The 15,666-nt window shown below is 40.7% G+C and overlaps 1 protein-coding gene across 1 annotated transcript; it reads left to right on the forward strand.

Annotated features, from left to right (window-relative positions):
* Positions 1-5,810: 5,810 nt before the first annotated feature.
* On the forward strand, positions 5,811-14,994 carry opn3 (opsin 3). Its single transcript, XM_033612841.2, has 4 exons — positions 5,811-6,258; positions 8,190-8,509; positions 13,488-13,739; positions 14,583-14,994. Exons 1-4 carry the CDS (start codon positions 5,820-5,822, stop codon positions 14,856-14,858), a joined length of 1,287 nt encoding a protein of 428 aa, XP_033468732.1. The 5' UTR covers positions 5,811-5,819; the 3' UTR covers positions 14,859-14,994.
* Positions 14,995-15,666: the final 672 nt, after the last annotated feature.

The raw sequence follows: 15,666 nt of genomic DNA on the forward strand, positions 1-15,666 counted from the left end.
ACCAACCCACAGCGTTTTCAGTGTAATGCTCATCTTCCAGTTCCCCATCCTGGTTAACACTGTAGCTCTGTTAGCACTATTGTCATTGTTTGCACTAGTTATGGAGTTAGCACCATTAGCTGCTAGCCCCTGGCTCTTGTCACCTTCTCATGCTGTGAACCGTGCGCAGACAATCCCACCCCACTCCGATCATAAATATGTTCTTCATTATCACAAAAAGTTCCTTTAAATTATTTTATTGGCTACGTGGGGGCAGCAGAGCAGACAAACACCTTGATATATTATCCCCTTATAAAGTTATATGGCCTATGTATTAATAAGCAATTACCTATTCATACACTGAGGAACATAGTGTTCATTTGGAGTCTGGATTTTCTGGCCAACAGACAAATGTATAAGTCCAATATCCACTCTCCTTTTGGCTCTGTTTTGCTTTCCACTAACTGTCAGAAATGACTCATTCTTTAACTGCAGAAATTCTCCAGTATGTTGCCAGCTAGTCGCTAACTTTGTAAAGCTGTGGTTTAGTGCTGGCTATGGGGTGTAGTTAATTTATTAGAGCTTTAACCTGCTATGACAGAAAACAATGTCAGCTGAACCGAGCCAAGTCACTGATCTCTTTTAAGTCCCCTCTTAAGACATACTTTTATCTGAGAGCCTTCCCTGATTTTATTTGAATTTTAAGTTCATTCAACTGTCTTTATTCCTCATTTTTTTTTATATACTAAAGTGTTTTTTTCAGTTCTTTAAAACGTTGTTGTTTTCATATCTTGTCTGTTTTAATTACTGACATGTAAAGTACTTTGTAACTCTGTTTTGAAAAGCGCTTTATAAATAAAAATGTTTATTATTATTATTATTAGCATTGTTAATGTCAATGAGAGTGGAGTTTTGGAGCTGTCAAACCAAAACACTTAGCTAAAGAAGGCTAAAACTGTGAACTGCAGAGTTGGGTAATAATGCCCTGTGGGTTCATTACTACACATGACCCATTTCATGTAACAAAGCCATTTGATCAATGAAAATGAACATGTACAACATTGATTAGTGCAGCTTTAAATCCATTGCATTTGCTCTACATCCCTCTGGCAGCGCTTCACAACACTGGCCAAGCTCACTGGGTGCAATACCAGACACCAGCTTGACAACAAAACCTTTTTGGATCTTGGGGGGATAGATCTGAAGCATCCAAGAATACTTCCTCTGCTCCACTGTGGCTCGTACAATTGCACATCTCAGTGTCAATGATAACCTTTTTGTGTCTCTATGTACCACATGTTTATGCCTGCTTTCTTTTATATTTGTGACACTTTAGCTCTGATGTAATGCTTATTTACACACACACACACACACACATTTATCCAATTACTGCGGGAGTAAGATATGTTTTATCGTAATGAATTATTCATGGTAAAGATGCACCACAAAGGTTAGCGTGTTAATCTTGTGTCTGCTCCTCTGAATCCCTTTAAAAGATTATTTCTTGAATGCGGCTGACATCATTGCCCACCATAATTAAGTTGCTTTTTGCAGGGGCAGAATTGGGCCACCAATCTGTGACTCACTGTGATTACAGTTTAATTCTGTCTGACCTTGTAGCTGCACATGCAATTTGACTTGGGTCTCGTGTAAAACATCAGAACAAAGTCATTAAACTAGTTCAGGGGGAAAATCCTGACATTGTCTCGTCACTGACTAACCATGCACATGTGCACATCATTGCATGTGCCACTATTTATCTCTGTTCTTCAGTCATAGAAATTTGGAAATTACACATTTCTGGCTGATTCAACAACCTTATAACTTGTTGTGGATGATTTTATATTTCATTTACCCAGGAATAACCTTGGATGTATCTTTTACATGTCAAAGACAAAGATGCTGCAGGACTCAAACATTCACACATTTTTATTCCTCGGACAGACAGCAGGGCTCCTTTGGCGATTTCTCAAATATACTCTCCAGTGACAGTCAGGAGGAATGATAATATGTAATGGTAAATGTCTCCATCACTGAATGCCAAGTGTGATAATGACAGAGACAGTCACTATCCTAAGAGAGAAACGTTCTCTTACATTCACTACTTACTTCCAATAAATTAAACAATTGAAATCCAACAGCAAGCCTGGACACGCACGAACACTTTAGCTGCTACAAAAAGGTGAAAACAGATGTGAAAACCTAAAAGCACACTTTCGATCAACTCAGGCACGCACAGCAGTCCATTACAGCTCCACCATCCCCTGTCCTCGACTTCAAAGTTTGCATTCTGCTCTCTTAATCCCTCAGTGAGAGCACAGGATGTTATGACACAGATATTTGAGAGAATGTTTAGGGCACATGCATTATTTCTACTCAACATTTAAAGGTCCAATGTGTAGGATTTAGGGGGCTATACTGACAGAAATTAAATATAATAAGTATGTTTTTTAGTGTACAATCAACTGATAATAATAATTCTTGTCTTTACTTTTGAATGAGCTGTTTGTATTGACATAGGGAGCAGGTCCTCATCTACGGAGATCGCCATGTTGCACTGTCATGTTTCTACAGTAGCCCAAAACGGACAAACCAAACATTGGCTCTAGATAGGGCCGTTCATGTTTTCATGTCAACCACTGTAGTTAGAGGCCCCTTTGTGACGAAAAAGTCGGAAAAACACAGATTTTTGGAACTGCTTTATTCTGTGTTTTTAGGGGTTCAAATCACTGAGTTTGCCTGTTTTATAGAGAGACCTCTGTGGATAATTCCTCCCCTGGTGAAAACACCCTTAGTATTTGGATCTTAAAATGTCAGGGGCATAGGTGAGCACATGCAGGTGCTGGGCTAGCGGCCAGTCTCTGACATGATAAACAGCACCGCAGAAGCACTGATTTATAACATGAAACTGCTTCATTCAGTCTTTTTATAGTTCAGATACCCAGGTATATTAGTTTTTGGAGAGGAAGAGACCTCTGCAATAATTTGGCTCAGGGTAAAAAAATGCCTGAAAATCTGGATCAGAAATAAGGTGAGCACAGATTAGGCTGTCAAAGAAAAAAAGTGAGCACGCATTAGCAGGTGCTGATGTAGCAGCTTGTCTTGTCTCCGACATGCCTAACAGCGTTTGTAATGCTTTATTCAGTGTTCTTACCAATTTGTTTTGGAGATGAAGAGACCCCTCCAGATAATTTGGAGAAACGCCTGAACAATTAACAGTGATGGAATTCTAACTGGGAGAAGTTTCAGCTGGTTACAACCTGCAATCCTCACTGCTAGACACCACTGAATCCCCCTAAATCTAACACACTGCTGACTTAAAATAGGAGCAGACACCAGATGCTGTTACAATGAATGTGGTCTGAATGTAAGTCAGTAGGCTCCTACAGTGCTACTTCAGCTCTTTGCGAGGTCATAGGGAAATTAGTCAGGATCTGTCAAGGATTTTGTTAGTAAACTTTCGCCTGCAGCTGTGTGGTCACGCATAAAGGTGGTTGTGATGATTGAATAAGCTCACAGGTGCTGAATATCGTCTGCACTCTGGAGCTCCACAGCTCGTTCACAAGAAACAGACAGCAATTTCCTCAGTGAACCCTGGCAACACGGCTGGAAATGATCAATAAAGACATAACGATATTGAATTATGTGTTAATGGGGAGGGGGTAGAACTTGCCTTGTCATGTCTAAAGTGCTGATGTTTGTGACAGTGAAAAGCCACTTAAAAATTCATCATAGAGCCAAATCACAGCACAGTTGAGTGTAATGCTACAGTAATTGCATCTCAGGGGGCACAGCAGTGGTTGCTTGTGTGCATGCAAGCAGATGTGCTTTGCTAAGGAGTGGAGACTCATATGCACAGAAGGCTTCACTCAATAGAAGCTATTATGTTCATTGTCTCTTATTAGATTGAGAATGACAAACAAAAGGGAGGAGAGAGAGAGAGATGGAAAAATAAGGGCGAAATGCTTTGATTGGAAGCTTGACCTAGTTGCAGAAACTCTGACCAGAGATGAAAAACAAAGAGGAAACCCAATTAAGCATCTGTCCTTAAGTACTTATGGAGATTATTTCAGCAGCAAAGAAGCACAAGAAAATGACGCCTCCAGAGAACATGCAGTACCAGACAGCTATGAAGGATCTCTTGTCAATAAAACATGTTCAGTTTCTGACATTTAAAACATAATTTGAATATATCTTTCTGATGATTGCAGTTGACCCATTTTTAAATTGGATTTCGCTATTTATTTTAAGTGTTGCTGGCCTTAACAATACATATATGGACCAATGGTGATGCAACTGTTTTCCAGCTCAGCAGCATTACTACACTGCAGCAGTCTTTATACTGCGAGGTCAATATAGGAGCAGTGTGTGACAAGTGACAGAAAAATGAACCATTGACCTCAGCTCCCACACTTCCCTTTTACAGCACCTGTGATATGAAAGAGAACAAATTTTATCATAGTGTCAGGCTGCAGCAAAATCCTGGCAACTGATATTAGATCAGAACGAGTATGCTTCATCCATATCTTAAATAACCTTCAAACTATCAATGAACATCACAAGTGCGTCAAGTGGATGAGCACACTTCCCCGAAGCATGATTAAAACCTTCCTAGAATCCATGCGTCAGTCACTTCTCCAACTCACACACTCGCATCTCGTTTTATTCGAGAGAGATCTGCTATTTTGAATCAACCTGTAGGGCACCGAGAAATGAGGTCAGACGCAAACAACGTCACTGCAGGAATCCAACATCTCACAGAAAGTGACATTTCTGTGTGGACACAAGACGAGATGTGTGGTGCAAGGAGAGCACCTCAAAATGTCACAGGAGGTGCAGCCACAAAATCAGCAATTATTGAGTTGTCGGGATCTTGATGCCTAGTGCATGCAAAACTGTGGGTCTGATGGGTTGAGAAGTGACTTGACCACTGCCAGGCCTTCCTACAATGATAAAGATCAACACCCATGGCACTTTGGATTCTGGAAATGCCTATTTTTTCCTTTCTGATGCCTCCTGTCCTGTTATTCACACACTCCACTATCATTATTCAAGCACCCCTTCTGAAAAATGGGTTATCACTATAATAAAAACACACACCATAAGTATTTCATACTGGCAGGAGCATGATTAGATTCACCTGTGAGGTTCCAGTGAGTAGGTGGGGTGTGAAAAACATGCTTTATGTCCCTCATGCTGCAGGTTTAAAAGATTCAGGCATTTATTGTTCAGTCTTTTCAGTAGCCAGAACAGTTTGCAAAGAGTGTTCCTTCTTTCTATGATTATACTGTATATGATAATGATTGGAAATTGTATGCAGCTTCCAAGTGTCAATTAAAATGCCTCAAATGAATGTAATCTGCAGTCACAAATGCATTTAACATTTAAAAACACTATGTGTAAATTATGGAAAATAGGTTAAAAAATGCAGTCTTGTGTGGAGGTGTAATTTAATAATTTAATTAAGCCACATCACTCTTATTAAATCGAGGGTCACATCAATTTTGCCACAGTTAGTCAGAATAAAACGGGAGAATATTTGGCGACTTTGGTTTCAAAATAAAATACAATATAAAATACGAGCCAAATTCTGCATCATTTGTACTTGTATTATTTTTGTAATGCCACTTTAGAAACGCTGCTCTTCACATGCTTCCTCTATGTATTTTTTAAACTCTGAGTGCCATACATACTACGGCTCGTGTTCGTTGTCAAACATGTAGGTCAAAAAAGTATTTTATTTTGAAAGCATAGCCGGAAATACACCGTGTATTATACGTGTAATGTGACAGTGGTACATTGACCCACTTTAAGCAAACGGCAGTCTCGGGTTGGTTTGAATGAGCGGCGCGGGGAGCGCGTGGAGGAGCCGCTGTGGACCCTATAGTGTCTCGTGCCCAGGACGCGCGCTCATACACCTCGCGCAGCACAATGCTGGACACCAAGTTTTTATCCACGCAATGAATTCCGCCAACGAAACCAGAGCGGAGAGAAGTACAGAACATTACCTTTTTGCAGGTGGCACCTATAAACTTCTCGCCTTTACCATCGGGACCATCGGAGTGTTCGGCTTCTGTAACAACGTTGTTGTCATCATACTCTACTGTAAATTCAAGAGGCTGAGGACGCCCACTAATTTGCTGCTGGTCAACATAAGTTTGAGTGATTTGCTGGTTTCTGTCATCGGAATAAACTTTACCTTTGCTGCGTGCGTCAAAGGCGGCTGGACCTGGAGCCAGGCGACATGCGTCTGGGACGGCTTCAGCAACAGCTTATTTGGTGAGTAAAAAAGTGAACATTTATTTAAAATGTATTAATATTGTCACATTAATTTTGTCACATTTTTTTTTAATTTTCTAAAGCGACTCTGAACATATTTATTAAACTGTTCACCCCTAGTTCTCTTAATTATTTCTTTCTCGTTACAGGCAAAAATATTACAGTTCTGCTATAATTCAGAATATGCAGCTTAATATCTTGTAATTACGTAGAAGCCAGAGATGAGCTCATTCACAAAACAGATTACACATGACAAAAAACATATTTCACAAGCTGTTTAAAAAGGTGACACTTTTCCCTCTTGTTCACACTTTATTTATAGATGGTTGAAATACTGAATCACTGAAACTCAAAAATGGTTCTCTGCCCCTTTAGTCTTCCCACACACTGAGCTGCAGTGAAATCTAACGACCTTGAATCCAATCCAATTAAATACTGTTTTCTTTGACAGTATGTGTTTTTTAATGTAAAGTCAGCATATTGTGCAGGTCGTTGCTTTATGCGGAGAAAGGTTTTTGTCACCTACATTGCGCCCACAGCTTCCATTTTACTGTAATATCATTGTCCATTTATCACCAGCACCAGTGTTCAGCAGTGAAGTGTGAATGAACAGTCAGGGTCATTCTCCAGGTCCCACCCCTGTAGGAATTAAAGCTCAGGAAGGGTGGATGTGTGATAATGAGCTCATTAGAGTGAAGCCTCAAGCTTTGGCTGCTTCATCAGCAAACTAAACAAAGAGATCCACTGGACGACGGCTCTCGTCTGTGTTCTTATTGTCCTTTCATTGACATTGGCGTCTCTGTACATGATCCACAGAGCACATTCTCCTGCCTCTGTCATGTGGTTGGCAACGCTGCAACACTGACTTTGTTGATCTGGTTTGCATTGCAAATATGTCAGAGGGAGAATTAATGTGTAAAGTAAGTGTTTACATCCAGATTTATAGTTGTTATCGGAATTCAAGATGCCTTGTTCTGTCATTGAAATGACATTGAGTAGAAAGGATGTGGCGTCCTGCTGCTTTGGCCCACACACTCACGTACATTTGCTATGAACGTCACTGGACAGCCTGGCTCCCTGCACCTGATAGGATGAGTACAACATATAGCTCTCCCCTGACACAAGTTGTAACATAAAAATCGAAGCATACAAAAATAAATCAGATATCTCTGTCTGTGTTCTCTTGTCCTCTGTTCTCAAACATGTCGTCATCTCTCTCCCTTATCATATGTTTTTCCTCAGAGGAGGCTGGTGTCAGTGTGTCCGACACGCACAGGGGGTGCAGTGATAAACCCTGGCAGCTTTGTCAATGCACGTTAATCCTGCTGAAACTCTAGCTGGGTGGCTGTGGCTCAAGCTGAGTGCATCACCTGAAACAAGCAACTGTGTAATGTGTTTGGAATTTGTTTGTGTGTTCATAGACACTTTATCTGTGTCGCCCCCGTTAATCAAGAGATGAATGAAGCAAACAGGATATCGGAGTATGCAGTTGGATGGGTTATGTGGGTGTGTGTGATGTGTGTTGACTAAAAACATGCAGAACGGATTTTAGATATTGTACCTTGACTCAGACTTGCAGATATATGGGAACAAAATGATGCACAAGATAAACATAAGAGCTTCAAATGTGTTTGAATAGAAGGCACCTTGAGAACCAAACGTCTTCACTTTGTGTGGAAAAGCAGGCCGTGTACAGGTCGTAGAGGTGTGTGAGTGTGTGGGCAGCAAGAGTCTCTTCTTTGTGAGTGTTCAAGAATCATAACAAACGATTGAATGTGATGTTCAAGACCAAGATGTTCAGAATTCTGTTTATATACATGGAGTGATGAAACTCATTCAGTCTAAAGAGACGCTGAGTAGCCACTGACCCAGATCCTGCAGCGAGCGCCCTGCATTACTCAGCGCGGCTGTCTCTCTACCTCTGCTGACAGGTATCGTTTCCATCATGACCCTGGCAGCGTTGGCCTATGAACGCTACATCCGGGTGGTCCATGCCCAGGTGGTGGACTTCCCCTGGGCATGGCGGGCCATTGGCCACATCTGGCTGTACTCGCTGGCCTGGACGGGGGCTCCTCTGCTGGGGTGGAACCGGTACACATTGGAGATCCATCAGCTGGGCTGCTCCCTTGACTGGACATCTAAGGACCCAAATGATGCCTCTTTCATCCTCCTCTTCCTCCTGGCCTGTTTCTTTGTGCCTGTGGGCATCATGATCTACTGCTATGGAAACATACTCTACACAGTGCAAATGGTAAGACATGCTTTTCAGTTGTCTGCATATTTAATAAATTATGAATGAGTTCAACTAATAAACAGAATGAATTACACAGACTTGTAAAGGAGGGTGGTTGATCCAAATCTTTAGACCCAAATCTGGGGAGGAAACATTAAAGATGAATGTAGAAACTGGTGATTGTGTTCCTCCCTCACTAAATGTTATGCTTGAATTAATAAAACTCCATCTTGGCCCATTCGAGCTGTATATAATTACAGATGTAACTGTAAAAAGTCTTATGTATTATTATTAGAGATGTAAAGATATATCAAATTTCACAATGCTGCGATTAAAAAAAGACTTGATACTGTTGTGGGACTGCAGTGAAATCTACCAAGATATTACATGGTTATTTTGCTCATATAGCCGCATTCTCTCCTTGTCGAAAATTGTCAGGGTACAACATCGCTTTTCTGGGGCAAGTGAACTCTGTGTTCAGGGAAGTGGAACGCCTCATGCAGTTGTCTGATCGGGCAAGTGAAATACAAAAGTGATGTCTAATATGACGTCATCTTAAAATAACCTGCGTACTGCATAGTTGAAGCAGAGCTTTTCCAGCTGAGCTGCGTACACAAGTCTGTCTCATCACCAAACGTTGAAAAGGACTGATGAGAACCATCTGACATTCTGGACACTATGGACGTTAACTCTGGGGCTGATGATGTCATACACGACATAGTGTTAGAGACGTTAGCTATTTCTGGAACGCTGCATGTGACTGCCTTACTTTTTTTGCTCAGAAACTAACAGTCGTGCCGTTCCAACAAGGGCTCCAGTGCAATCGTATTCCTTTCAGAAGCTTTGTAATCCAGCCTCGGACTGCAGCAACTTTGTATAATAAATCCATAATGATAAATCCAACACTGAATATCTTCTGTAATTATTTGTTTATGTCTCCAAGATGAAAACAGTTATTGTTGTTGTTAAGCATCCACTGGCCGTCCATGATGCTTTGGGTTGAGTCTGTTGAACAGTCAGAGGCTGTGTTTCTGAAGGTGTGGCAGTGCCAGGCAAAACACACAATAAAAAGATATTTAAGTTTGAATCATTCCAGTCCTGTAATAATTTGCTAATTATAAGTGTGATAACTGTCCAAATCCCTATTGATTTTATTTATTTTTCCTTTTAAAAAGCTTGTCAAGCCCTGATTGTATTATTTTTGTATGAACAGCAGAGGGCGCAGTATCAAGTCAAGAAGAAGACAAACTCACAGAGACAGGCTCAGACCCAACGAGAAAATTGCGAATGTACACATCAGACTATTTATTTAATGATGATAAATTTTGTATCATGGACCTTTTGTCATCATAATATCGCACCATAAGTTTTTGGTATTGTACCATTACATCTCAATGCGGCACCTAAACTTTTTTTTTTCTCTTAAATCTTTCAGATCTTATACCACAGCCAGACATTTTAACTTCTCATTTGTTGCTCTTCTACTGACACTTCAACTGCTTTAATCACATACAGTTTGATTACACTTCAAACCCTTTCAGGTCTCAGGTCTTCCCCTTCAAACAGCAACCTCCCACAACTTTTAATGTTCATACACAATTTTCTCCAGCTGCTTTTAGCACTAACACTTCAGCTGACACTTACACAGCCATTATCATTTTGTATATACACATGAGCTGTCCCTTTTATATTTCCAGACTTCCACTTTAACTGACTTCCAGGTTCATTTATCACCTACACTGCATCTGACATTTCAACTCCTTTCAGCACTTTCCCTTTAACTTCCCTTTGCTTAAACTTTGACACTTCAACTTCATTCATAACACTCAATCTGATGACGCAGCTTCTTTCAGCCCTTCCACTTTAACTACCACTTCAACTTCATTCAGTTTTTGTACATTAGCTGCCACTTCAACTAAAGCCTAAACTGAGTTACAAACTTCATACTGTGAATTTCTGCACAAGCACATTTTTTTTTAGAAGTTTGGCCTTTTCTAATTACAGAGGTGGAAGAAAGTATTAGTAGTATGCAGAGTATAAAGATCTTTAAAACATTATTACTTTCAGACAGATACAGACTTAACAGACTCCTTTGGATTTTCATTTTAATGAAATGAAAGTCCTTGACCTTCACTGACCGAGTGCTGCCTTTCACTCCTCTTTCATCACGGGCTCTCTTATCATAGATTGAGCCTTGTACAGTGGAAAGCATTGGAAAGCTTATTTTACTTAGAAGTGCAGCCTTTAAAGGCGCTGTTCATGATCTATGATTCACAAGCTGAGCTGGGATTACCTGAACACAGTTCTCAACATGGAGGTGGCTCAGCTGGCCAGTGCAAACAGGGCTAACAACAGCAACAGTGCTGACAGAACTAATGGTGTTTGCCTTGGGGGAAACCGGGGGGTTGGCGTTACCCTTTTGCAACAACGTCGTTGTCATAATTGACAGTAATGGTCGCATGATTGCAACGTAGAGCAGCAGTGATTAGCTAGGTGCCTGGATACACACACAGGGACTCACATGCACTAACATGCATGCACGGCTGGACCGGCTACCCCAACAACGAACAGAGAAGCTCGAATTACAACACACACAGAGGTAGAGTGACTTCAGTCGCTGCTCAAGATGCTGTTACTCCACTATCTTTACATAGCAGATAGGTGTTAACTGCTTTATTAATGTTCTGAATGTTGTAAACAGAACCCTTAAGTGTCTCAGATAAAGACGTACACTTTATAACTGTACGGGCATTGGTGCAATAGAATTTCACTAACTATATAATGTTGTCCCCAGCTCAGCTACACTGTCAGCTCTGTCATTATCATGTCTTGTTGTTGTTATGCCATGCCTTATTCTCCTCTGTTATACTTGCTTTGATGTCCTTCCCTTTCTCTCTTCTCTTTCCTACCTGCCAATGGAACAAGGGATGGAAATTAGCCGCTTGGCTACAATCTCTTACATATTTACATTGTTAATGTTCATTAATATGTTCTGTCCCATAAAAATAAACAAATAAATAAAAAATAAAATAAAATGAATCAGTCCCAGAAGACAGCCTGGTAATATTTGATGTAAGCAGGGTGTGAGGATAAGGGTTAAGCATTTAAAAGTGTGTCTGATAGAAATTGGGGAGCCACAAGATTCTCTAATCCATTTCTGCCTGTATCATCTTCATCTGTGTGTACCATTGAGCAGATTGCTGCTAAAAAGTGTTAAAACAGGAGAGTTTGTAAGCAAATATGTAAATTAGAAAAACAATATGCCATTCTAAATAAATGACCCAGATGTCTGTCTGCATCACAGTTTGGTGCAGCTGCTATCTCTCCTTCCTTATTAATTCACAACTTTGTGAAGTGTTAGAGTACCACAAAACTCCCTGAACACCTCAGAAGCCTGGGAGGACTCATCGCACGTCATAGCATTTTGGGAGATGCTCTGAAAATCTTCAGAGAGAAGTACTCTGAACCAGACAGAGTATTTTTGGCTTGATAGAAAAGCAGCCTGCTTTGGCAAAGCCTGACAATCTCACCGTTGGTGTCTAAAAACCTGGAGAACATTAAAATGGAAATATATCATGACTTCATAAGAAATGGAGAACATAAATAAAAACATACCTTATGAATTCATGATAGAAATAAGAGCTTGCAGTGATGATCTGCTGCCGTAGACTGTGTAGAAAGACTTAAGAAAATGCTTTATCTTCTCATCACTTTATCTGAAGTGTGTTATCTAGTAGAAAGTGTCTGACACAGAGTGTATTACTGAGGTATTACAGCGTTAGCAGGATTATGGAAATAATGCTGCATCGTGAACACAATAAAGCAGTTGTGTGGTCTTAAATAGAAACTGTGGGTGGGTAAATTACTTCACTGATTTTCTGACTCTTCTCCACTTATGCTGCTACTACATTTTTTCGTTTACCATTATCCCATAATTGTTACTTGTAGCCACAAAAGCTGCTGTTCAGCAAAGGTTACATAGTCTTGCTTTAAAGGTATCTCCATAGTAAATGCCACATGCAAAGAAAGAGGGTAGATCCTCTCTGGTCTCCATTATAGATAGACAGTGCGGTTATTACAAAGATGGCACTTTTCTTGTCAAGACAAGTACATGTTTCCTTGTTCCTGTTCAGCAGTATGGTTTCTTAGGATGCGTTATCCCCTACCTCCAATTCTGTAGCTTGTGTTGTTCCAAACGCCAGTGCAAAATTCTCAATTCTCGGTGCCGAAATTGACTGCAGTTTTACTCCAATAAAGTTGCATAGGATTCAAAAATGCATTCAAGATCATTTAAGTTAGTTGTTCCTAACCTTGGAGTTGAGAGAGTTCACAACATAAATGGGAGGGGTCGCATGATCATTAGCAGGACAGGATAGAAGAAGAAAAACATTAATCTTCTACCAAAGTAAGAAGAGGTCTTTTAGTAAAACCAAATGCTGAACAAGACCTTTTTAGGCAAACAAAACGTTACAATTAACATACTTGAAATAGCGACAGCTATGGCTATGCCTATATTCTGTGAATCTGGGGTCATTCTTTGCCAAGTCAAGCACAGCCTACCACCCCCTCATCTATGAGCAGAAAGGGTGATAGTCCTAAAGTTCTGTAACTGATAAACTGAAAACTGCCATTTTGTCACTGTAGTAGGGACGTGTAAATGGATGGGACCCACCTGTCACTCTAAGTGGCCATGCCCTCCATTATGCATAACTTTAAGCCTTAATAACATGTCATGTACAGTGGTCATGAGGGTTACAGTCAGACTCGTAGCATCTTGGCATCACATTAAGGTATTTTAACAAACCTTTCTGTATTCCTACCTGCCCTTACTCACATGAATATACACTGTCAAATAGTCAGACCTAGGAATTGCCCAGTTCAACTACAAACTTTGATCCAAACCAGCTACAATCTGGTGGTCGCAAGACAGCTTGCCGTAAAAGTTAGGCCAACATCCTTCCTCATGACAGCATCTTATCTCTCCTGTTTCTTGTAGCTGCGCTCCATCCAGGACCTCCAGACGGTTCAGATCATCAAGATCTTGCGGTATGAGAAGAAGGTGGCCGTTATGTTTTTCCTGATGATTACCTGCTTCCTGGTGTGTTGGACGCCATATGCTGTTGTGTCCATGTTGGAGGCTTTCGGCAGGACGAACATGGTCTCTCCCACAGTGGCCATCATCCCCTCATTCTTTGCCAAGTCCAGCACAGCTTACAACCCCCTCATCTACGTGTTCATGAGCAGAAAGGTTGGTAGTCCTAAAGTTGTGTAACTAATAGATTGAAAACTACAGTGAAGAACTTCTTATCTATTCTGGGTCAACTTAGAGACCTACAAATAATTGGGCATCAGTAAACTGTTACCTTCAGCACTACCTTCTTGCTCTGAGGGTGACGTCAGTGAAAATGTTCAACCATCACCACTGAGCCCATGTTTTGCCTGGGTTTAGAATACATTTGTTTTGCTGGAGATATCTGTGTGTTCATTCAACTCTTTTCCCCATCCAGTGACCACAGCTGGATTCTGAATTTAACATAGACAGAAAGGACAAATAAATGGCATTTGAAATAGGGGCGATGGTTTGTTCTCCTCTTGTGCTGCTCCAATTTGTGGTTTGAGTAGAAAAACAGGAGTATTTTAATATTTGTAAAAGAAAGTAGTATTTTTATGAGCATTTATTGGAGTATTTCACACAAAATAGTGCAAAAATTTCAATTTCCCCACAAATACAATTTATATAGGTGAAATTCTGCAAATTGGTAGAAAAGATTTTTGCACAATTACACGTATGCAGTATTCCACTTCAGAGGTAAAATAATGCAAAAATGCAGGAAAAGATCTTTTTCAAAATGAGAACAAAATCTGCATCATAGCATGTTTTCCTGTAAATGTCCAAGCTTTAATTAGCACAGCAGCATGTATTGCGTCTGTAGGATAAAATTGTCTCCTATACGAGTGTTAGTTTGCTGTTATTCTAGGCTGATTTCTTTGACAGACAAATGAGTGAGAGAAGGGTGCTATTTCACCGCGGTGTTAAATACAGCCATTTTATCTCCTCCCTCTGCTTCTCCTGTCAATCTTCCTCTCACAGTTCCGCCGCTGCTTGCTACAGCTACTGTGCTCGCGGCTCTCTTGGCTCCAGCACAGTCTCAAAGAGCGCCCCCTGGCTCCGGCCCAGCGGCGCCCCATCCGACCGATCGTGATGTCCGGGTCATGCAACGACAGAGACAGACCTAAGAAGAGGGTGACTTTCAGCTCCTCCTCTATCGTTTTCATCATCACCAGCAATGACTTCCACCAACTGGATGTGACCTCCAAGGCTAGAGAGTCTGTGGAGGTTAATGTCATTCAAGTGAGGCCATTGTGATCCACAAGGACTGGACTTCTCACCCCACCACTCAGTATGCCTTAGGACCTAACATGCAAATCCATGCCAAAAAAATCCTGTCTGACCTCCCTGGACTTTTTTGGTCTACACAGTTATAGACTTCTTACAGCTACTTGTAAATATTCAACTGTCAGCCCAAGATCTGAGCTAAACCTATTTTCTGACAGTGTTTTGTCTAAACAGGTAGTATGAAAGTGTGACATCCTCATCTACCATCAACTGTGGTGATATTAGTGCATATTGATGTAGTTAACAACTAGTAATATCATGTTTCTCTTAGAACAAGTATCACACTTATTTGTCAAATATGCCACACTGTTTATGTGACAACTGCAGAACTGTGTTATGTTTTTAGAGGCCAGCGGTGTTAAAGACTTGAGTATGGATCAAAATGTGTTAGCAGATTTTTTTTGGTTGGTAACCAACTGCAAGTGTGTTTAATGGAAAATAAGCCTTAGCTCCTTAGCCATAAACCACGATACACAAACTGTCATTGTTGTGTATGGATTCAATAAAGAGATCCTATTTTAAGCTACCTAGCTTGTGTACCATATCTGATTTTAATCTAAATCTGCAGGGTGAGGGGAGCAGTCACTGTGAAATGACATGTTGTGGATTTATGTGTATGAAGACTACAGGAGTGTAATTAGATAAGAGGAGATGAGACTGGAACCTCAGTATGCTCCAGTGAGACACTCCTTTCATAACCTCCTGGGCTGTCAGCTATGAATAGACTTGATGAATGGATTTCCATAGCTGATAATATCCTTGTTAGTGTGTGTGACTG

Source organism: Epinephelus lanceolatus, chromosome 17 (genome assembly GCF_041903045.1).
Source record: "Epinephelus lanceolatus isolate andai-2023 chromosome 17, ASM4190304v1, whole genome shotgun sequence".
Lineage (NCBI taxonomy): Eukaryota > Metazoa > Chordata > Actinopteri > Perciformes > Serranidae > Epinephelus > Epinephelus lanceolatus.

Bases quoted from the DNA above. Each gene is read 5' to 3' on its own strand.
- opn3 (XM_033612841.2), top strand. From the start codon at position 5,820: ATGAGCGGCGCGGGGAGCGCGTGGAGGAGCCGCTGTGGACCCTATAGT. The intron at 6,259-8,189 runs GTGAGTAAAAAA...CTCTGCTGACAG, and splicing joins CTTCAGCAACAGCTTATTTG to GTATCGTTTCCATCATGACC. The intron at 13,740-14,582 runs GTTGGTAGTCCT...TTCCTCTCACAG, and splicing joins ACGTGTTCATGAGCAGAAAG to TTCCGCCGCTGCTTGCTACA.